Source organism: Pseudopipra pipra, chromosome 8 (assembly GCF_036250125.1).
Source record: "Pseudopipra pipra isolate bDixPip1 chromosome 8, bDixPip1.hap1, whole genome shotgun sequence".
Taxonomy (NCBI): domain Eukaryota; kingdom Metazoa; phylum Chordata; class Aves; order Passeriformes; family Pipridae; genus Pseudopipra; species Pseudopipra pipra.
In genome coordinates this window covers 33,203,041-33,225,973 of record NC_087556.1, presented here as the reverse complement: position 1 = coordinate 33,225,973, position 22,933 = coordinate 33,203,041, and the positions used below count along the sequence as shown (strand labels likewise).

General features: G+C 41.4%; 1 protein-coding gene across 2 annotated transcripts in view; it reads right to left on the bottom strand.

Moving 5' to 3' along the window:
• The window catches only part of ADAM12 (ADAM metallopeptidase domain 12), a 179,543-nt gene that overhangs the window by 125,407 nt on the left and 31,203 nt on the right, over positions 1–22,933 (bottom strand). For both annotated transcript variants that reach the window (XM_064663550.1, XM_064663551.1), the window contains exon 3: positions 6,752–6,825. In XM_064663550.1, coding sequence (XP_064519620.1) covers positions 6,752–6,825 — 74 coding nt within the window. The remainder of the gene's footprint in view (positions 1–6,751; positions 6,826–22,933) is intronic.

Below are 22,933 nucleotides of genomic sequence, written 5' to 3'. Positions count from 1 at the left end.
ATTCTCTTGGTTTTGGCCTGATATCTTTACATGTGTTGTGAAAAGGAGATCAAACAACCCGGGCAGTGCCGGGGCACTGACAGTGCAGAGCAGAATTGAGTATTTCCCCTACGCTGCTACTGAAATGCTGCTTGTTTCTGTCAGAACAAATTAAAAAACAAACAAACAAAAAAAACAAACAACAAACCAACAAGAAGAAGGCTTCTGAAACTTGCCCAAGGAGCAGATATCAGGAACACATGAGGAACCCTCGGGAGGTTTGTCAGCAAAGCTGGGTCCAGCTGGACCCACCCGTCCTTCGCCTGCCAACCTGCAGGACGACCTCGGACATGCGATGCTCCTGCGCCACGTGGGCTGGACTTGGACTATCAGCAGATTACAGGGTTTCCAGAAAGTTGTTTTTATCTCTTGTCTCTCCCCTAGTTATTAATTTAAGCTCCTAGATGATTGCATTCTGTCTGTGTGCTCATTATGTTCAAGATGGGCTGACCTCAGCCTGCTCACAGAGGGAGCACACATTCCTGTTTCCTGATAGCCAGCTCTCCTCCCATCCTCTCTGCTGAGCCATGTCAGACTGAAATGCTGAAAACCTCACATTCTGCAGTGCAAAGGGAGATTAAAACACAGTTCTGAAAAATATCATATTCTACTGCTGCAATATATTCAGAGAGTAAAACCTAAAGCACGCTAATTTTTTATTAAATTGATTCCACCAGCAAGTATCTGCCTCACTATTATTGTTATATCTTTAATTGGAAGGGCCAGCTCTAGGATTGCTCCTACTGACAGACAGTGAACAAGCAAAACCTTGTGTTAACTTGCTTCGAAGCTGTCAACTGATGAAGCTCTGGAAACTCAGGAAAACAATCGTGCAGAGAAAACAGGACCTGTCCTATCCATTGGACTAATTTTTTTGCTATGGGAACAAGGTCTGTAGTTCTGTGGAACACACAGAAATTTCTAAACTTCTCACATTTCGGTTTCTTCATCGAGAAAGAGCATCATTCTCTCAGTTCTTTACATACAGCCAGGCTCTCCTGACCCCACAAATGCCCCCAGAGCCAGGGTTTGGGCTGTGAGTAGGACACAGTCCTCTCTTCTCTCCAGGGGACTTGGCACAGCCCCAGTGTCCCACTGTTTTATGGGGCATGGGAAGAGAAGAACTTGACCATGTTAGAGATTATGACATTCAACCACAAGGTCTTGGAAATACATATTCCAGTCCTTTTATCCTCTCCACTTCCAGCATCTTATATCAGGATATAAATGTCTTTTCTCATTGTTCCTTTCTTTTGATGTATTTATGTAAGGAGTTGGAACTCTTTATGTTTATGGGGTTTGGAACTCGATGATCTTTAAGGTCCCTTTCAACCCAAGCCTTTCTATGATTCTGTGATTCGAAGGAGAGAAAAAAACAGACCAAGAAAGCAGCAGTTTATCTCCTGATGGAGCTGAACCCTTTCACTTCCACACACAGCTCCAAAATGGCACAGGCAAAGGTAGCCTCAACCACACATTTGCTAATGCTCAATCATAGAACAAAATCTTGGTGTCTCAATGCCCACCCTAAATATGCCATCCTTAGACCACAAAAATGTGGGAAATACCTGTACCCTCAGAGCCACAGATTGATCATTCCTGTAAGCAGTGATAGCTGAACTTTCACATTTCACTGTCATTTAGACCATTTGACTGTTGCCATTGCAGAAAGGAAAAACCCTTACTTCCCTTAAAGTGAAACTTTTACTTCAATTACAGTGAAATCCCAACTGTCAGCTCACTCTGAAACGCTGCAGTACAGCTGCCAGCTCCAGCACTTGCAGATAAAACAGGCTGAGGTCACAGTTTTTTGGCAAAGCTACAGCACAGAATTATAATAGTAAGTATATTCTGACAGGTCCCAGCTCTCTATTTGGGATTTGTTTGTTTAGATTTGTTTCCTCTATCACTATTTCAAAGCCATTGATTCTACATAAGCAAGTCAATTCATTAACAAATCTCGTCAGCTATTTTCTTTGGCACTGGAAATGGGTTGTTTCCCTGTTAAATTAATCCAGCTCCAATGTCACTTGAACACCAATCAGGGCTCCTATTCACAAAGATCAGGCAGAAAAGAAGAGAGAAGACTTCTTTTCTTCTAACCACAAAAAGAATATAAAATATTTCTGAATGCTAAAGCCTCACTGGAACAGGTCACACCAGCACCATGCATTAAGATGGCTATTGCCTGCTTTTCAGCCCAGGAAATGCTGCTGGAGCCTCCTCAGTCCTGGAGCTGAGGTTCCAAAGTGACCTCCAATACTGGGCCATTCCATCCCAATACATCCTGGGCACTGTGTCTCCATGAAGAAGTTGCAAATGTGCAAGGGGGAGAGTCAGAGATGATCTAAACCTCTGGAGATGTCTGACATTCAAAGGGATTTATACGATAAGATGGAGGCTTATACCGTGGCCTGAGGTGGATTTTGCCTCCTGATAAAACAGAAGAATTTTTACTGAGGGACTAAAAGGCAGCAATCTAACTTTCTATATTGCCTTTTTTATATTGCTTTGTTAAGGGTGTGCTATAAACCTGACAAAAAGGAGCATAAAGTTATGGGGAAATGAATAGTGAAGTCAGCTTCTCTAAAATATTCAAGCTTTTTCTTTCCATTTCCATGTTCCCATGGTCACTGCCAGGGGCTCATGAGCCACAACCACACTGATGTCACCCTCACTGCTCCCTCTGCAGAGCTGGACAAGTCCCACCAGGAGGGAACTGTCCAGGACACACCTGGAATGCTGTGGATGTCTTCAGGGCAAAGCCATCCTACCTCCACACTCACCCTGACATGCCCTCCACTTATCTCAGCTTTTTATCTTCATCTGCTGCAGACTCAGGTGCATACAGGAGTCAGCACTGAAAAAGCTCTCTAACATCTGTTCAGAGTTATATTTCTTTGACATTCATAATTATGACCTTTGTCAGCAAATCATTTAAGCATGAAATTAATTTTGAAAATCAGTAATTCCACTGACTTTACCTGGATTACTCATATGTTTAAAGTTAAAAGAACACTTAAGTACTTTGCTGTATACAGACCTATTCCTGACAGAGTGTAAAATGTTTCCAGTCCCAGAAAAACAGCCAGTAGCCACATGCTGTTCCACTCTCCAGCTCAGATCTAATCTTACATGGGTTCTGTTTCACTGACACAATCATGAGCCTGCTCTCCTCCAAAACCCAAAGGCTGCAATCAGCTTCAAAGGAATTTATATGTGCATAAAATACTGCCCCTTGCACAACAGCAGAGCATCAGTATTACTGATGTAATGCACACCAGCACAGTCAGCTGCTCTGAAAAGTGGTTTATTTTGCAGCTGATCGATGATTTGCTGATTCTGGAAATCTCTCCATATGACAAGTGTTTCTAAAACATTTAAGGTACTACAGAGCTTAAGGTTCTCAAGAGTGCAATCATCTTTTGCAACTAAATCATAGTAAGAAATGTACTTCCAACGTGAACTCGCAGCTTCTCTGCCCTTGACAAATTGAATTCACTGCAAATAATTTTAGTTTTGCAATTATGGATGGGCAGTGCCTGGAAATTAATCACTAAAGTATTTAATGAATATACACAAAAGTAATTTTAACAGCTGCAAGCCATCCAGAAGATTTCAACCCCCAAGCTGTGAAGTCAGGTACCAGTAACTCTTCCAGAACTAAGAACATCCTGCCCAGTACCTGTGAACACATCTTGCTGAGCCTAAATAACAGAAAACACCAAACTGACATTAAATTTTTCCATAGATAACAGATGGTTTAACACATTGCTCCCCACTTGGGGTTGCCTAATGCATCTGAATCATGTTTTGAAATATAACTCAAGGCTTGGAAAATCTCTAAGGTTTTCAATAAATGGAGTTTAATGTCAAGACTACTCATAGCAGCTGTTCCTCCTAACCATGGAAAGTCAAATCCAGGTGGTTTTTTTTGCATGACCCAATGCAAAAATTCGGTAATTTAGGGGTCCCATCCACCTCCACTCCCACCATTCTCCAAGGAATAACATGTTTTACATGAAAGCATTATAAAGTAACAGCAGAAGTATCAGAGCTTTATATGTGTTGCTACTTACTACTCAGGGAAAGGTGTTTGTGTTCATGCCTCTACTCCTACCTGCTGCTGATTTAATGGCCACTCCACTGCTCAGCAGCAATGCTTTGAGCTGCATATTCCACACCAACACCAGGAAGATGGAGCAGGCTGGAGAAGGCAGGGTCTGTGTGCACACCTGCAGCCTTGGACATTCCCAGGAAGCAGGAATTGAAACACCTCTCCCTTCCCCAGGTACGTGATGACCTTCTCACACCCCCGGAGTCCATAACCTACGAGGTCCAGTCTGACCTGCTGCCACCAGTTGTTATTCCCCATGTTTGCTCTGCAGAAATACATTCTCATTTCTCTCCTGGGCGTTATTTCTCACTCCATCATCCCACTGACCCTCTGGAATAAGCAGTGTGCCCGTGCTGGTTGTTTCATGCCCCCAGGGCCTCACCTCCTCTGCCACCATTTGTCATTCCGTGCCAGTGACAATGTGCCCAACACCAGCATTACAGGCAGAAGAAACACAACCACCAACGTCCACAGACAAGCACAGAGGCCTTGGAATTGTTTTCCTTAGGAGTACAGACCAGTCCTGCAGGCCAATGCATGGTGTTATTCACAGAAACAGGTAAAAAATTACCTACATACACACCCCAAAAAAACTTCTGCAGGGACTTGCAACACTCAGGGTGTTACTCCTCCTGAAAATCAAAGCCAGGAATGCTGGAGAAAAGGGAGAAATGGTTTTGTAAAACCAAAACCAACCTCTTCTGTGGTTTGGCATCTACGAACTGTCTCGTGTGTTACAAATGCCAACCACAGGCAAGACTAATTGTGCCATCCTACAACCCTACCTACATGAGAAACAACATGAGAAACCTCATGTTGTCAACACCATACACAACTCTTCCAGAATGCAAATCTTTTGGTGGACACCCTTTTAAACTGAAAAAAATAATCTCAGTTTACCCCAGGTAAACTAAAAAACATTCCCTGATGAACACTGTATCTCTTAAGCAGCAGATCTCAACATCTGCAACTCCAGTTAGTCAGACAGAACCCACAGAGGTGATTTACTGCGCTTTCACATCCTACATTAAAGAGGTGGAGATTGCATCTTACTATCTTCTAAATCTGACTTTATTACAGGTACAAGGGAGTTTGGTATGTTCAGCAAGGCCTGTATTGGCAGTTTTATGTTCTTTTAATCGCTGACATGGAATGTAAATAGTTTCCTCAATTGCTGCATACTTCCCATTCCTGAAGGAAGGCACACCCTTTGACAAAGATTAAGAGAATATAAAGTTAAACCTCTGTTTACTAAAGGAATTAAATCCTCCTCTAGTTACTGGAATAGAGCAACCTGTGTAGGGGGGATCCACACACCCTTCAAGGACAGGTTCCAAACAACTAGGGAGCATTAAAAATAATAGAAAGCTCAAGATTTGGGCTTGATGTCAGATAATAAAGTGAACTGGAATTTATCACAGCTGGGTGATGTTAGAGTTCACCCAAATTACTGGAAATAAAAAACTTCTTTTTTACCACAGAGGACTGAAGAGGTACCCTGTTGCTTTCCACTGAAGTTGTCCATCACCAGCCCAAGGCAGCACAGGCTTGGCCTCCCCTGGACATTTGCTTTCACAGGCACATTCCTTCCCCTTAACACATAAACTGCATCACTTACATCTATGGTCTCTGTATTACACTAAAAAAATACCTTTGTTGCTCTTATTCCCCAGCAGGGAAACCTACAGAACACACAGAGTCTTGGGAACTTTTATAAAAAGCTTTCCCTAGGTTGAGAGTGATCTTTGGTTTTCCTTTGACAAACAGCACGTCATTGTCCTGCTCTGGATTCCCACAATATACTCTGGAGATTCTCTTAGAGGAGAAGCAGTTGAACAGTTGGGGGGTAGACTAAGACTTTGATGACTTTTTCCATTTGTCATGGACTTCCAGAGAAGTGACTTCACTTCTGGATGGTTCTATACCCCTTTAAAAACTCTGCTGGGAGTCTACAGCATCCCTGATATCCCTCTCTGAAAACGTCTGCTCATGAGGGGAGTTGTCAAGAGCACATGGAAGAAGATGCACACAAACGAGGGCTCGAGCTCAGCTTTGGTCACAGGCCTCATGAACAGCACAAACATCCCATTATCAGCCCCTTGCCAGCAAACCCAGAGAGCTCCTGTTTAAAATTCCAGCAGGGGTTAAGTCCAAAGTCTTGACTCATCTTCCCTGAGCAGATGCCCATGGGTACTGCATGGAGCAAAACATGGTTGCAGGCAGCCTTAGGAGTGATGAGTCCTCCAAAAAAAATTCCAAAGGCTGTAGGATTTTCCACATTGCTATAAATAAAAGGACTAACCACAGGAAAGGAGGACGAATCCAAACCAAATACACAGGAAAACACTGAGAGGCAACATGTCCATTTCCAGCCCCACATAAATGCAGGCAACCATAGAGATTCTTGCTTTATCAGCAATGTGCAAACACACATACTCCAAACTGGAACAAAACTCTCTTGTTAGGGGACCATTTATAATGGACCAGTAGAAAAATTGGCCCCAGGTTAATTTTAAAACCATCAATTTTGAAATTATAACCCTCCTTGAGAGATCCGAGTACAGAGCGAACACGCAGCAAGGGTACAGTACTCACTCATTCCTCTCCAAATCGATGACCAGATGTTTGCCTTCAGCTTGAATTACAAACTGCAGCAGTGCTGGGTGATCCTGAAAAAGGAAAACAGAGTTGGTTGAGTCCAAACTCCAAGCCCATCATCCTGCACCCGGCTCTGACGGAGAGCCGGACATATCATGGAATCACAAAATGAATTGGGTTGGAAGAGGCCTTAAAGACAATCTCATTCCAACCCCCTGCCATGGGCAGGGACACCTTCCACTAGCCCAGGTTGCTCCAAGCCCCATCCAACCTGGCCTTGGACACTTCCAGGGATGGAGCAGCCACAGCTTCTCTGGGCAACCTGTGCCAGGGCCTCACCACTCTCACAGCCAACAATTTCTCCCTAAGATCCAAGCTAAATCTACCCTCTTTCAGCTTAATGTCATTTCCCTTGTCCTTTCTCTGCTTGCCCTTGTCCTTTCCTCTCCATATAAAGGCATTACTATATTAAACACTAATAAAATCACTTTTTAATACTCAGTCTTCCTGTACTACTTTTTAAAGCGAGGTCCAGTTAATCAGATTGGGGCTTTGCATGACCATTTTCAGTTTAACACATCATTGTTCAAAGCCAGAGCCTCCTGCACTAAGGGCAGAGCTGGAGTGCTGTGACCACAGTCAGCAGAGTGACTCTGGCAGAAATGATTTTCCCTTAAGGCTGAGTGTCCCAAATATTCCCACATAGAACTGCACATAGATCTAAGAGCATCATGGAAACTAAATATAAAGTACTGTCATGCTGATTTATTTTTTTAATAAAGAGCTAAATATTTTAAAATGCATTTCAAACTTTTTAACACACATTTCAAAGTTTTTAAAATGTATTTCAAACTCTTCATAAGGAATAATTAAGTTTTAGCTTAAAAGAAAAAAGAAGTGGTGTTGGAGCAATTAGAATCATAGAAGATCCTGAGTTGGAAGGCACCCACAAGGATCATTAAGTCCAAAAAATATAAAATATCAATATAAATATGGCCAACAGTATTGTCAAGCATCTCTGTGAGAGCAATAGACAAAGTATTTAAACACATACAAGTATTTAAGAGAATCTTCTAAACAAGGCATCAACAGAGCACACAGAAATCCAAGTTGCACTCCAGCATGGAGCAGGAATCTGGACATCTGGATTGCATTTTCAACACCATCATGACTGTGTGCAATCTTCATATTGCCCTTCCTCTGATTATAAAACAAATTCTTTTTTATCTCAAGTATCCAAAGGTAAACCCATTAATTTCTTTTGGAAGCTCTGGGAGAGGATCTGAACCAGTGGAGGCTTAAATACTTGCAGAAAGGGGCAGTGCACCTACACAAGCTCTGGAAACTGCACTTCAAAGGGGAAAGAACAGTTTACAATACGCTGGTTACTCTTAATCCAAAAGACTCAACTCACATATATTTTAAGACTGTTTACACTTAACTTACATTTCATTAAACAAACTTACTGGATTGAGAGACAGTATTTCCTTGTTTGAAATTCCAACAGTAGCTCAATAAATCAGTTGTTCCTCCCTACACTCAATATGCTTTTCTGGAGATTTATGTCAGCCAATTGCAGCAGGATAATTTTAGGGTTCTAGGATTTAATTGATTTATTGGGGAATGTGTCTGACTCTGTGATTGCTGCAGCAGTGCCTCAGTGGAGCCCCAGCTGTGACAGGCAGAGCATCCCTTCGTGGAACGCAACGGGTTTGAAAAGATTTGAAAAATTAGAGCTGTTTATTAAAAAGAGAAGTTATTGGGAGGCTGTCATAGACTAAACAGAATTGTTAGAATAAAAAAATAGCTGACAACTCCCCAGTGCTCTCAGACATTCTTAGGCACAGACTGTGACTGAGACACCACTGCTTTCTCCTGAGTGTCCTGCCCCACTGCTCGTGCAAATTCTAACGTGCTTTGCCAGCAACAAGATTGAAATTCTGCTTCTATGTGAACTTTGCAGAAACCAGATCCCACTAGAATGCTAAATAAATGCTTCAGACTATCCCTGGCACTCTGCAAACACATGGGAGTCATTTATTAGCATGAATATTTAGAAGCAGTGTTGATTATGACTTTAATATTAGTGCATTACTTCCAAAACCCGTAAGATATACAGACTATAGAGTTTTGAGAGAGTAAAACACAATTAATTACAATATAACACAGTAAATAATTAAGATATTGCAGTGGCACAAATGGATTCTTTTCAGCTGAAGGCCCTCAGTTAGTATGTAAATGACAAGTATGTTTATTCATGAGTTCACAGTGGTACTTATTTGACAGTCAATTGATGTCAGTAAGTTGCAAAGTTAAAAAAGCAGCTGCAGAATAGAACAGACTGTTACAAGACAAAATCATCTCTCAGAGAATTCCTAAAGCTGAAACTTCTTATTATGGAGCACAATAATGGCCCCAGTCAGGATGCTACATTGCTTTGCACAAGACCCAGGTTCAGATTCTTGCTTTACCATTGATTTCTCTTTCACACAGATGGCTCATTTCCTTCTCTTCCATCTGGGAAGAGATGGAACTATGTTTTTTCTTATTCTGACTGAAATTCATGATCATAAATACAGTAAAAATTACCCACTTCTCAGGTGTGATGGTGACTAAAAACAAACAAACACTTAAAATCATAAATTTCTAATGTTAAAGAAAAATAAACATCAGTCAGAAATAGCATTTTAGGTTTGTGGTTTGGTTTTTTCCTCCCTTCTCTTTAAACATATCCACCTGTGAAACAAACTCATATTTTACTTTATTTTTTTGCAGTGGTGGTAGAGTCTCTCCTGAATTATTTGCACAGTTCTACTACAAAACCTTAAAAGCTCATTTTGAATCCCATGAAGCTCTGTGATACTCTCCCCTTACAATCAATATTTTCCAAACTGAGTTGCAAGATGAAATGGGAAGGACTATAAATACAGACATTAGATGGCTGCTTTATATTTTCCTTTTAGAATAATCAAAAAAGCACATTGTGATGGCACAGTCTCTCCTGCTCAGAATATCTCAGAAAGAGCCACTTCTTATGAGTCTTTCTTAAGCACCACAAAAAATAATTTCCATGCTGATACATCAATTTATTCCCACGTTGATCCCTTTAAAATTATCAAAGGGGAAAGCAAAGTGAACCTGATGAGAGCGCCATTATTTAAACTAGAAAGAAGAATTTTGTGCAGTTCCACCTTCCTTTTTCTACAGACTTATGTTTTCTAGTTCTTTCTACTCTTAAACTACAGTTTGCTTTTTTTTTTTGGCAATATCTTTTTTGTGGCATAAGAGAAGATTTCATCAATGCACACAAGCTGTTCCCTCACATCCTAAGAGGCAGAACTGACTTCAGGATAATTAAAGTAGGACTTGACTCCACTTCCCTTCTTAGTGAGAAGATTTACTTCCAAAATCTACATCAAATCGTATCAGCAGAACAGGAAAAGCATTCTCCTCCTTAATTTTCTCCTTGCTTGCTTTCTAGCTGAAGGTTTTTAGTTTAAATTGGTGTGACACTTAATATTCTGAAGGAAATCAGTGAAACAGCAAGTCAAGGTCAAGCAAGAACTCTCACTGATAAAGCAGATTGAAAAAATTAATAAATCACTACTTGAATAACTAGAAGATGATGAGACAGCAGCCTATTTCTGAGTCAGAACAGTTCTCTAGTAAAACTACTATAACAGGTTTTTTAAGTACTATGTTTTTTTTCCATTTTAAATCACACTGATCTCCAGGTCTTCATCCAGGAAGAGAAAAAGAAGGATGGTTTGTGGATTTAGGGTTTGTGAATTATGATATGATAACCTCAAAATAATCAGTTTTTATTCCTGAAATACTAGTAATCATCCATTTTGATTTGTTCACCTTGGTGGGATGCCCCTTCTGGAAGCTGAATACAAAGGAATCACTGAGCATATTTTTCTGCACAGTAATCTAGGAAATAGTCTTAATTATTGCTGGATCATCCCTTCCTTTGGGCTGTGCAGTTGGGAACCACTGTGATCAGGTTGTAGTGCTCTGAGCTTTTCCCCTGATACTCAGTGCTGAGATTGGGAGAAAATACTGCAGGTTATTTATTATGTTTGAAGAGGCAGAAAACTGGTGAAATGGAGAGTCCTAACACATACATCTTTGCAAATTCCTCTCTATAAACGATAAAGGATTTTATTAGATTAAGACACGTCAGTTAGACCAGGACACACACCTTTGAGTAAAAAAAAAAATTCTAGCAATTACATAACAGAAATAAATGGAAAATCTACAGACAAGAGAAAGAGAGAAAATGAACTCAAATCAGCAGCATTAATTCATTTGGAAACAGAAATGCACTTTCAGCTGTATCTGATCCCAGTCCAGAGAATAGAGATCAGCACAAGACATAGAACCAAAAGGGATGATTTTGCTTCTCTGGTTTCAAAGTTTTAAATTATATCCTAACAGGGTAAACTGAAATAGGCAGGTTTGTTTAACCCAACAAAGTGGTTTCCAGAGCTGTTATTAACTTTGCTAAAGCCAACCTTGTAACAGGGGCAACTTTGCCCGTGTGGCCAAGCTGAACTACACCCATGTAGTTCTGTCAGCTGCCAGGGCACAGTTTGCATGAACTGTCCTGACAGGTCACTGGGGGGACAGTTCTGGGCTGAAATGGGTCCCAACTGGCAAGATAGTAAGGAAAAATATAATTATGAGGACAACTATGGATTGTAAGTAGTTATCTGCAACAAGGCCCCTGACATTCAACATAGAGCAAAAATGAAAAGGCAGTAAAACCTCACAGACTGGCACATTTCATAAATAGTTGCCTGGGCTTTAGTTTGAAGAGAAACAGAGAAATCACGTCGTGTCAAACCAGACTTAATGATTTGATAGCCAAAGTCCTCCACCATGGGATAACTGGGAGTATTTTTAAATCCAAAGCCTTAAAGTGTGAAAAAATCACTGACATTTACTGCAAGAATAAGACCCACTTTGGAGAGACCCCACCTGGAGCTGTGTCCAGCTCTGGGGACCCCAACAGAGGATGGACATGAAGCTGTTTAAGCAAGTCCAGAGGAAGCCATGAAGATGATGAGGAAGATGGAGCCCCTCTGCTCTGGAGCCAGGCTGGGACAGCTGGGGGTGTTCACCTGGAGAAGAAAAGGCTCTGGGAAGACCTGAGAGCCCCTTCCAGTGCCTAAAGGGGCTCCAAGAGAGCTGGAGAGGGACTTTTGGCAAGACATGGAGTGACAGGACAAGGGAGAATGGCTTCTCACTGCCAGAGGGCAGGGGGAGATGGGATAGTGGGAAGGAATTGTTGGCTGTGAGGGTGGTGAGGCCCTGGCACAGGTTGCCCAGAGAAGCTGTGGCTGCCCCATCCCTGGAAGTGTCCAAGGCCAGGTTGGACGGGGCTTGGAACAACCTGGGCTAGTGGAAGGTGTCCCTGCCCATGGCAGGGGTTGGAATTGGATGAGCTTTAAGATCCCTTCCAAATCAAGCCACTCCAAGATTCTATGATTCGATTTAATTTCTCCTCTATGCTCCTGTAAACAGAAATTCCACACAAAAAATGTAAGGGTCATAAGTTTATGTTATCTCTTAAGCAGAGTTCTGGAAATCAAGGGCTTCTGAGATATGTCAGATAGCTACATTCCACACAAATACAGATGTTTTTCTTGTATCACAAGAGTTAACAGCAGGAATTAGAAATTGCATAACCGAAGAAAGAGTACATAATTTCCAGGAGGGATAAATTCTATGCTGTTTTCTGTTATCTATATGAAAATGCCTTTTATTTCCCTTATTTATCATACATTGACATTCTGTGTTGGTGCCTTCACAAGCTAAAAGGTGTATTTATAGGTATCAGATCTTTGGGCTGATTATATTCCTCTACTATCTATAATACACAAAGAGGGAAAAGCTGGGAAATCTATAAGAAATAACGTCACTTAGGGAACCTTACCATGGAAACTGGAATTCAATCCAACAAATGCAAGCTGTCTGCAAAGTATATACATTTAAGAAAATCACAACCTGCAACAAATATTATAAATTGCATGTAATGCTTTTAAATCAATAAATACTTATTTTTCTTTTGGCTTTAGTTTAGAAGTAAACACAAAGGGCAATGTTTCCTGCAGATACCTCCAAAACCAAGTGATATTTCATGTGGACATGAAAAGTATAAACAGTTAATTCAGATTGTTCTGCAAGTTCCTGAGGGCAGGGAATTCAGCTGTGCTTTCCTTACTGTCAGATGACAAGCCTGTATCCCTGTGGCTGCATCTAATGAGCAGCAACTAACAGAACAGAGTATTTTGCAGTTGTTTTTTTTTCCTTAATGCCTTAGCAAAGACTCACAGCCCTTTAACAAATTGGCTGAGCAAGTCCAATAATGCAGGAAAGCAAAGAACTTCCAAGTTTGTTCCCAAGTTTATTTTAAAGAGACTCTTTGAAAACAGAATGATTATACTTTTTGCTTTCTTGCTGACTGTACAAATAGATGTAAGATTCCTCTATCTGGAAGGCACAATAGCTAAATTTCTTTTTCTTTTTTCATCCCTCTTCTTCTTAACTCCTTCTAGAGCAAATCAATCTGCTGCTTGGAGGTAGTCAGGCTTTTACACCCTCTCCTTCTCCTGCTCCCCACACTGCCATATGTATATATGAGGGGCAAGTTATATATCCATATCTACATCTCTCACTACATATATCATTACATATATTTCTATATCTCTCAATAAATATTTATATAACCTGCTGCCCACCACGTGACACAGCCAAACCCATTACACACGAGATCCTAAATGGATCAGCAGCTTTTCTGCCCTTTCCCTGGCTTCCTTCCAGGAATCACAGAAGGGTTTGGGTTGGAAGGGACCTTTAAAATCATCCAGGCCAACCCCCATCCCACGAACAATAGACACCCTCCACTAGATGACAGAAAACCACACCATGGAGCTTATGGGATGTGCACAAAATAGAGCAACAAGACAACTTTGAGGATGACCCTAATTTAGGAGAGTACTTTTCATAAGCTAAAAAGATTTTCAATTAAAATGAAAAATATAAATGTTTGTGTGCTGCCTCTATAGCACTGGCATGAACCTCTGGCCATCAGGTTATTTGGCAACAAGCTGGAAGTCCTGTGAATCTCTATAAAAGGCTATTTAAATTAACAGCTCCTTGAGCACTGTTGGTGTCCCAGGATCCCTATCCAGAGTTAAAAATTCAAGCAAATAACACTCAAGAAAGTGGAAACAGAGAAGTTAATTGTGCCAGACCAAAATCAGCAAAATTACACAGCTCTAGCTCCCAGTTTCCTGGTTTCCATGCAGAAATACAAAGTTAATGACTACTCTGGGAAAGGGAGAGCTCCATCCTTTCTGTCAGATATTCCTGATTTACTTTTTTTTTTTAAAAAATCAAAGAATAACCTAGCTAAAATATGTTCAAAATGTCATAACACGAAGGATCAACTATTTCAGGAGCAAATCCAAAATAACCAGTGTGATGTTTGAAAGCAATCTGTGCCTTCTGAGGCTGAGTTGTTATGTTGTGAATTAATTCAGTGTCAGTAAAAGTCAGGCATTAAAAGTGACTTTGACCTTTTCACCTTATTTTAATTATCAGGCACTGAGGTTGCACTGAAACATACTTAGGTGCATTTGACCAGCTAAAAAGGGATTAACAGAAAATTCTCAGCTTTATGCTTTAAAAAAAAAAAAAAAAAGACATTCTTTCTGTCTTTTTAATTAAAACTAAGCAGTGCAAATAGGGCAGCCTTGGTTTTTACAGCAGCTCTCCAATTATCCTCTGAACTATATCAGTTAAAAATAGGTCGAAATCAATACTCTCTTTGCAGGACAAACTTTGCAACAAGAAAATCTTTCGAAGATTCCTAAAAACGCGCTGGGAGAACAAACATGAGTGAATTACGAAAAAGGGGACAGGTGTTGGCAACACTTTGAAGGAGCTGATGGGAAGTGAGCTCCGTATCCTTTGGTCCAGGATGTGGTCTGGGAGAAGGATGAGTGCTGGAACACAAACCAGCCAAAGGGAGGTGTGGAAGCCCTCCCTGTATCTTTTTGCAGCAGGGTGGATGCAAAGCAACCCAGAGCAGCATTCGGTGTGTGTTTCTCACACTTCCCTGCTGACCTGCAAGGAGTCTGCTCTGCATCTGGGAGCTGGTGATCCGTCACACTCGGGGATCACAAAGGAAAGAAGAAAGGAAAATGCAACAGCATATGGTTTGGGCTAATGGAAATGACTGCACCCAACCGTGAACTCGATTTTGTATTAAGAACAACCAATAAAAATAATAATAATATGTGTTATTTCAGCCAGCTCTCATTTGTTGTGGTGTATCCCAAACAGAGCAGCCCCCAGTGTGCTGCCTGCCAGCTCTGAGAAGGGCTATTCCCATAAGACCATAAAATTTTGTCACTCAGGTACTGATGTGACTTCATTGAGTGAAGGACTTCCTACCCAGCCCATCAGTGTGAGTGGCAGGACCTCAGCTTGGAAGAGGGTCAAGAGCAGCAGTGCTTTTTAATCACAGCCTGATGGAAGGGTGTGTTGTTTGCTATCACAACCCACTCCCTGAACTGGCTGGAAAGACCAGGCCCTACCTGTGCTCTGACATCCTATGACCTTTCCAAAGGGGTTGGGCAGGAGGTTCATTGCACCGATGCACTTTTGAGCTTTTTGAGAGACCTGCAAATATAAAGATCTTTTTACTGGGGGAGAAAAAAAAAAAAAAAAAAAAAAAGACTTGTTGAAGAGTGACTAAAAGATTGGTTTAAAAAAATGAGTCCTCCCTCTGTTTTTCTTCCTGTGTTCATAGAACCATAGACGGGTTTGGGTTGGAAAGGACCTTAGAGACCATCTCATTCCACCCCCTGCCATGAGCAGGGACACCTTCCACTAGGTCAGGTTGCTCCAAGCCCCATCCAACATGGCTTTGAACATTTCCAGGGATGTTGCCCCAAAAGGCTAAAATAGAAGTACCCCGTATGTCTCTGGGGGAGTGTCTGCATGGCCTTATATTTGAAAAAGCCAACCTGATACCACAGAGCCTTAGAGAACTGAGAAGCTCCTGCTCCTGGTACCTGCTGCACAGTCAGGTCTGCTCACTGAAGCTTTTAACTATCACCTGTGCACAATGATGGGTCACACTGTCAAAAGCATGTCTAACACCTGAAAACTTCAGGCCCAACATCAGACATTCTTCCCTGCCTCAAAAACAGACCAGAACCTGGCACAGGAATGGAACAACCTGGAATTTGCTCAAAGCAAACCCAGAGTCATTATCCAGTATTTACACTGCACGTCTGAGTCACAACTGCTCGCTCTGCTATCAAACAGATGGGAGCAAAAAGCACCTCTTTGTTGGAATACATGATGTGCTGCTTAAACAATGCTTGGTGGAAGGCTGTGCAAGGAAAACAAACGGGCCTGTTCTGTAGTAAATTGTTACAAAGCACAACTTAATAGAGTTGGCAGGGAGGAAGCAATTGCAGAGGGTCTGAGTAGCCTTAGTTATGGAACAGAACTCGTTGCAGACGGTCCTTTGCAATTTGGGTAATTATCATGTGAATGAACAGCTGTTGATATTTGCCAATTTAAAATGTACGTGAACTTCTTCGAGGGCTGTGCAGGGTAAATTTAGAGGATCTCATTTGGGTTCTACTCTGCGTAGCCTGAAAAGTAAAATTCCTCCTCTTTGCAAGGACACTGGGGACTGTGACCTCCTTTACTAGAAGTTTGATTGCAATGTCATGTACGTCCAATGTGCTCAAAAAATCAAGGTCAAGCAGAGACCATGTCAATGACTGTGTTAACTCGCTACCCAGTGTAATTATATTTTCTGCACCTTACTCCCTCTATCCCACCACGCTTCCTGTGGGTATTCCCAGCTAATAACTCCACATTTTCCCACCCACACATCCACTGTTTTATAACAGAGCTGGAGCTGAGCAGCCAACCTGCCCCTCTGTAGAAACATCTCTCCTTGTACAAATGCAATTACTGCAGCACTCATTTGTGGGGTGTGCACTGTGGGGGGTGAGAATTGTGATGATAATTACTGCTAAATTCTCAGTGATAAGAAACTACACGTCCTCCAGACTGTAGCTGATAATGTTCTCCTCAGTGGGAGCTTCTCTCATGCTGAGGGGGGCACCAGCAGATGAGCTCCATGTATTGTGCACAGGGACTGTAACACGAGATGTTTGTGTCTGCTGGAGAGGCAGCACATCAAGAGACCCGGGTTTCAGGAACAGTAGAAAATTAAGTCCATTCTGAACTGTGAGAGTCATTATCTGAGCCACCTGACCACTCCTTACACCCCTCCAGTGCCACCTCAGAGCCTCCTGCAGCACAGCCGGGATGGAGGTTTCCTCACATCCATAAAAAAGGGTTACAGAACTATAAAAAGAACAAAACAAAACCACAGTCAGCCTCCTCCCAAAATTTCCGTGGTTCAGTTAACTGACATGGGAAGAAATAATGCTAAATACAGTAGTAACTGTGTCCACTGAGAAGCAAACAGAGGTGGCCACCCATTTCCTTGAACTGAAAGTCAACTCAGAATGCTTCAAGAAAGCCCATAAATTATTCTATCACTGAAAGAGGATTTCAGATGCTTTTTGTTTCCCGTCAATACAAATCTGGTTGGGCTCAGTAAATTATATTGAATGCACATGTGTCTCCTTCAAGCCACATTTCATGCTCTCCAAACATCTTTCTCTAAATTAGATCCTTTCATATTCCTTGAAAAGCTCAGTTCTTAATTAGGAAAGAGTTCTGATTTTCCATTTTCATTAATTCATTTGATTTCAAGATTTTGAAGCCAGAGTAATTGCAACTAAATGAAACTTACTGAAAGGCAAAAAGATACAATCAGCTTCAGACAATGAGAAAATTAAGAACTTTTCTTAATGCAAGGGTAGGTCTAAATGTCCTGGCTAAACTGAATTCTCCACAATGCAACAATCTCCAGAGAAGCAATGATAGATGTTTTGCTTCTCTGAATGAACTCGGAGGGTTGGCCAGATTAATGCTTAAATCACTTAATTTATTTGGCCTAATTCACATGCTGTTCTTCACTTTCAGATCCCTCCAGTCCCGGGGCTCTGCTGCACCAGGCCTGTGCCAAGATCTCTGAGCTCAGGCTTCGCTCTCTCTAAACATCTTTTCATATTGTGCGGCTCAGATTAAATCTCCTTCGCTAATTTGTTATTGCAATCGCAGATACGCTTCTGGATTCCAGTTCCCTTCTGCACCACAGAGACGGGAATGCAAAGCAGGAGTGAGGAGTCAAGGTCTGATTTCCACTCCTTCAAACCACAATTTGTCTCTGATGATCTTTTGGAGATGACAAATGAGTTATAGAAAGAGAGATAACACGTTAATTTTTTTAAAACTAATGGGAAGGGCGATTTCACCCCGGTCTTGGGCTACTCGAGATAACTTGACAAACTTCCCAAAGCTGTACTTCCAAAACACATGAATCATTTCTATATCCTGGAATGTGCCCTAAGAGAAAGAAGGATCCAAGGATTTCCTAGTAAAGCAAATTATACTGGAACCTGTGGGCAGCATCTCACATTTTTCTGCTTAATTAGAAAGAGACTTTACTCACAGATACCCCAACTCAACATTTACATTCTTGTAGAAAACAAATGACACAAAGTACTGTAGAAAGCACAGTAAATTTGTCTAAGAAAGCACTCCCTGGAACAGAAACATATGTTTTATTCTGAATGATACCTAGAGATTCAAAGTATTAGTGACCAGCATATTTCTTGCCACAAAGGCAAAGACAAAACGCAGATGAAAATGCCATTACCATTAATACATGCACAAAAAACCGGTACACAAAATCTAGCTATTAAGGATAAAATACATTTTTAAGATACCTAACTAGGTCATAGAGGCCAATAGGCATGTAATTACTCTTGTAGATAATTTAAGTATTTTCAATTGCCATCTGAGCTTATAGAGAATCTGTTTCTTTTCATAGTACCCATATGTTCAAGAAGAATAAGCTATAAAAAAGTACTTCTAGAACAAGTTCTCTCATGACATATTAGATAGACCTGTGGATCTAAAAAAATAACCCGTGGATCAAGGTTATATAAATTGATATTAAAGCTCAGCAAAGATCTGCTTTACACTAAATCATCTAGAAACAGCACACCCTTTCTCCATGGAAGGGCACAAGGTAAATAACTGAAGAGGAGGTAAAAACAGATAATCAATTATTTCAGTTGGCTTCAGGGTTAGTGCTGAAATTTTCAGCCCTTTAGAGAAAACCCAAAAATCAATAGAGCACAGTATTTTGAGATAACAAAGAAAGAAACATCTTAAAGGCATTTGCAACATGTGATAAAAGTATAAAGAAAAGCCTGCTGTCACCTTCAGCTGCTCCACCACAGTGTGAATGGGCAAAAATATTCCTGAACTGACTGCACAGGGTGAGAAAACTGAAAAAAATCCTGCAGAATTCTTGTAAAACCTTTTAATTACCCACTCTCAGCCCCATGGACCAGTGCAGCAACACAGAAGGAGCAAGAACACTTTGCAGTTCAAGCAGTGGATGCTGGAGGCAGATTCCCATGGGGACTGGGGGAAAATGGCCTTGGGAACAGTAGCTTGGGAACAACAGCAGAAAGCAGCAGTGGCTCCTGAGGCCAAGAGATGAGGACAAGTAGAGTTATAAGCTGCAAACTAGATTTTAATTGTTCTTTATGGAACCAGACCTTTCTCCAAGCTCCTTCTGTGAAAAACCCAGGCTACCAGAGCATCCCATCAGGAGAGAAATCTGTCCACCTGCCTTCCTGGACAGCTCTCAGTTGCTGACATCTCATTCAAGGATCTATTCACAGGGTTTCCCTCTCTTCTTGTCACTCCATTATTTGTACAAGTCCTGTTCTGCTTTTGCTTCCTCTCCCAAAATCAGAAGCAGAATTGGCACAGGTAAGAGATGATAATAAAGATCACCTGAGACAGACTTTTTTATGTGGTTTTGCCTGAGCAAATGCAACACTCTGAAAACACACTCATTCAGATGTTGGTCAGAGCCTCAGAGTCTCTGTTTCTAATTTCAGTTTCAGAGATTTTTTTATTCCCTTCCCAGGATTAAACCCCAATGGAAATTTAAATACAAGTTTCCCCATGGATGGGCTATGATACACAGAATATTTAGGTATTTGTACTACATGCATTATGTGCCATATCCTGTTGATTTCCATCAGCTTTGGACTTTTATTGTCTTCTGGAGCAAAACTCTCATGTTTAGACACAGGGGAGCCTCCCTTCTAGACCTAGAACTACAAACCAATTAACCTTCATCACAAATAAGGAAAGACAAAATGAAACAGAAAAATCATATTTTCCAGCTTAGCATTGGGAAAAGTTGGTAATAACAGAAGAGATCTCTTAGTGAGGAGCACTGAGTGAAAAAATCTGTTGAACACTTGAACATTTCAAGCAATAAGCCAACCACAGAATTATCTGCCCCAAACACTCCACGCTCTGCATGCACTCTACTTCCTCCCTGCCTACTGACACAAAACTGTTGAAAAGGTACTGAAAGGAAATGAAAAAAAAGACTCACAAGCAGCTCTGGATAGACCATGTTTTCATCTGGATGATCCTTCAAAAAACAACCCCAAGCCCATTACCATGTTGTTGTTCACTGCTAATTAAAAATTAGATATCTCTGCAACACAGCCCATGGGATCTACAAGGACTTTACAACCTCAACATCCCAGAATGTGTTTTGAATTACTTCATGCTTATTGTAAACAGTTGGAATTGTCACCTCAGGACTTGGTCTATTCCTGATGCTCTGCACTTAAATTCTCTTGTCTCTTCCCCCTTCTTGAAAATCTTCTGAAGCTTTGGTGCTTCTCAGGGCAAAAGATGACACAGATGTGTGTCTGCTGCTGCCTCCCAGCATTGCTTGTGAAACTGGGGTTGCTTAGACTGGAGAAAAGGAGGCTTGGAGGGGATCTTCTCACTCTCTACAACCACCTGACAGGAGGGTGGAGACACAACATTTAACAAGTCCTCCCATAGCCAGAACTACTTCCTCCCCAAACCAAATCTCTTCAAGCTATAAATATCCCAACCTCCATGGCATCCTGATCCACTCCTATGATTTCAGTGTCCATCCTTGAAATAATAATAAAATTTAAAAGAACAAACAAAAGGCTCAACTTCGGCTAAAGCATTTTCTCTGCACACAGTTGAGAAAGGATTACATCTAATGTTTTAGTTGTCTATGTATTATTTAGGGTCTGGTTCTAAGTCGTGCAAAACTAATAATTAGAAGAGAAGGAAAAGTTGTGGGGTGCCAATTTTTCATCCCAGACATGAAAGGGTTCCCTGTGAAACTTCAAGTATTTCAAATTTCAGAAAAATCCAAATCTTATCCTTTGAAATGCAGAGATGGTAAAGTTCACAAAGCAGGTCTTTATGAAGGAGAAAGAATGGCCTCCACTTCACATCAAATCATAGAAAACGTGGCCTGTGAGACCTCAGAGGTTCGCGCCCCATGTCAGGATCAACTACACTACTCTCATTAGCAGCTGTTTCTCTGTCTTTTCTGAAAATCAAGTGCACTCAGAGACTTCTAATCTTCCCTTCCTCACGACATGCATGTAAATACATCCTTTTCTCATTAGCTTTATTACTGAGCTCTTCCTTGCTGCCTTGTAAGGCCATTCTTCTTGTTCCTGCTAGACAGGAGCATATCTAACAGTGACACAGAAACTAATTACTCCCTCTTTCTCTCCTGCAGCCATTTACACACTGGAAGATTCATCATGTCACTGCTCAGCCTCCTCCTCTCTGGACTGACAGTCCTGGTTCTTTGCTCCTCAGCACAGCCATGGTTTCAGACTTCCAAGCTTTCCTGCACTCCTTCCTGTGTCCTTTCAGAGTGAACTATCTGTCCCATTTATTTTCATGACTGTTCTCCTTCCCAGTAATTATTCAATGAAACACATACAGTCTCCAGTGGGATTCAATGCCTCAGTGCCTCATCCTTGGTCTCACACCTACACTCACGAGTCCTCCAACCACCAGATTATTAATCATAGACTCATTGAATCATTTAGGTTGGAAAAGACCTCTCAGACCACCAAGTCCAACCATTCTCCCAGCACCTCCAAATCCACCACTTAGCCATGTCCCCAGCTGCCACATCCACATGGCTTTTAAATCCCTCCAGGGACGGGGACTCCACCCCTGCCCTGCGAATGCACAGGCTGCACCACACTATTGCTCTTGAGCCATTCAACACTCCTTTTTGTTTTTCCAGAAAGCAAGAAGTCCAACCTTTCACTGAGGTTTGCACCTAAACTACCGAATTACCACTCCTTTACAACCCTTCAAAAAAAAAAGTAACCTTAATGCTGCACCGTGTTGCATATTTAAATGAAATTCAACTACATGAGGGTATGAAACTTTGCCTCTTATGACATATAGTTGACATATTGCCCCAGACTTCTGGGTTTTGCACTTCTGAGCCACGTAAGTTGGCAGAATGCAGGGAGGAAGGGCTCTGGAATGGTTCATTAATGTCCCTACAAATAGCAAGTGGTTGCCAGATATAGGTACCACTGTGTTATATCACAAAGTGCCAGTCAACATTGTGTGTTCAGGGCAGGACTGTGCAGCACAGGAGCCTTCTGGCAGGTTTAAAAGTATATATAGTATTTTTGGAAGTTTTCATCCAGGCTCATCAACATATAAATAGAGAAGGGCTCTGTGGGGGTTCCCCTCGCTGTGCTGATTTCCTGAGGTGATGAGGGAAGGAGAATTTTAGGGTCATATCACGAAGCTTAAAGAAGTCTTGCTCATCAGAAGAGTTTCAGAGAGGAGCTCAGATGGGCAACTCATTGAGGGGAACAAGAAAATAACATCTGAGGGTTGAATAAATTGGTCAGACTTAGAGAAAGGATTAGGAAGAGCAAAAATGCCAAGTGTGTGCTCATTCCCTGAGGGATTCCTGAGCTGAGGGATGCTGCATTATTCCCCTCAGACAACACATATTTGCTTTTACATAGAGACTGTTTTTACAGAAACATAAATTTCATGATGCATTTGATAAAAGAAGGAATACCAACTGCAGCCTCCCAAACAACCCAATCAAATTTTAGTTACAAATCAAAATTTCCAGGTAAAAAG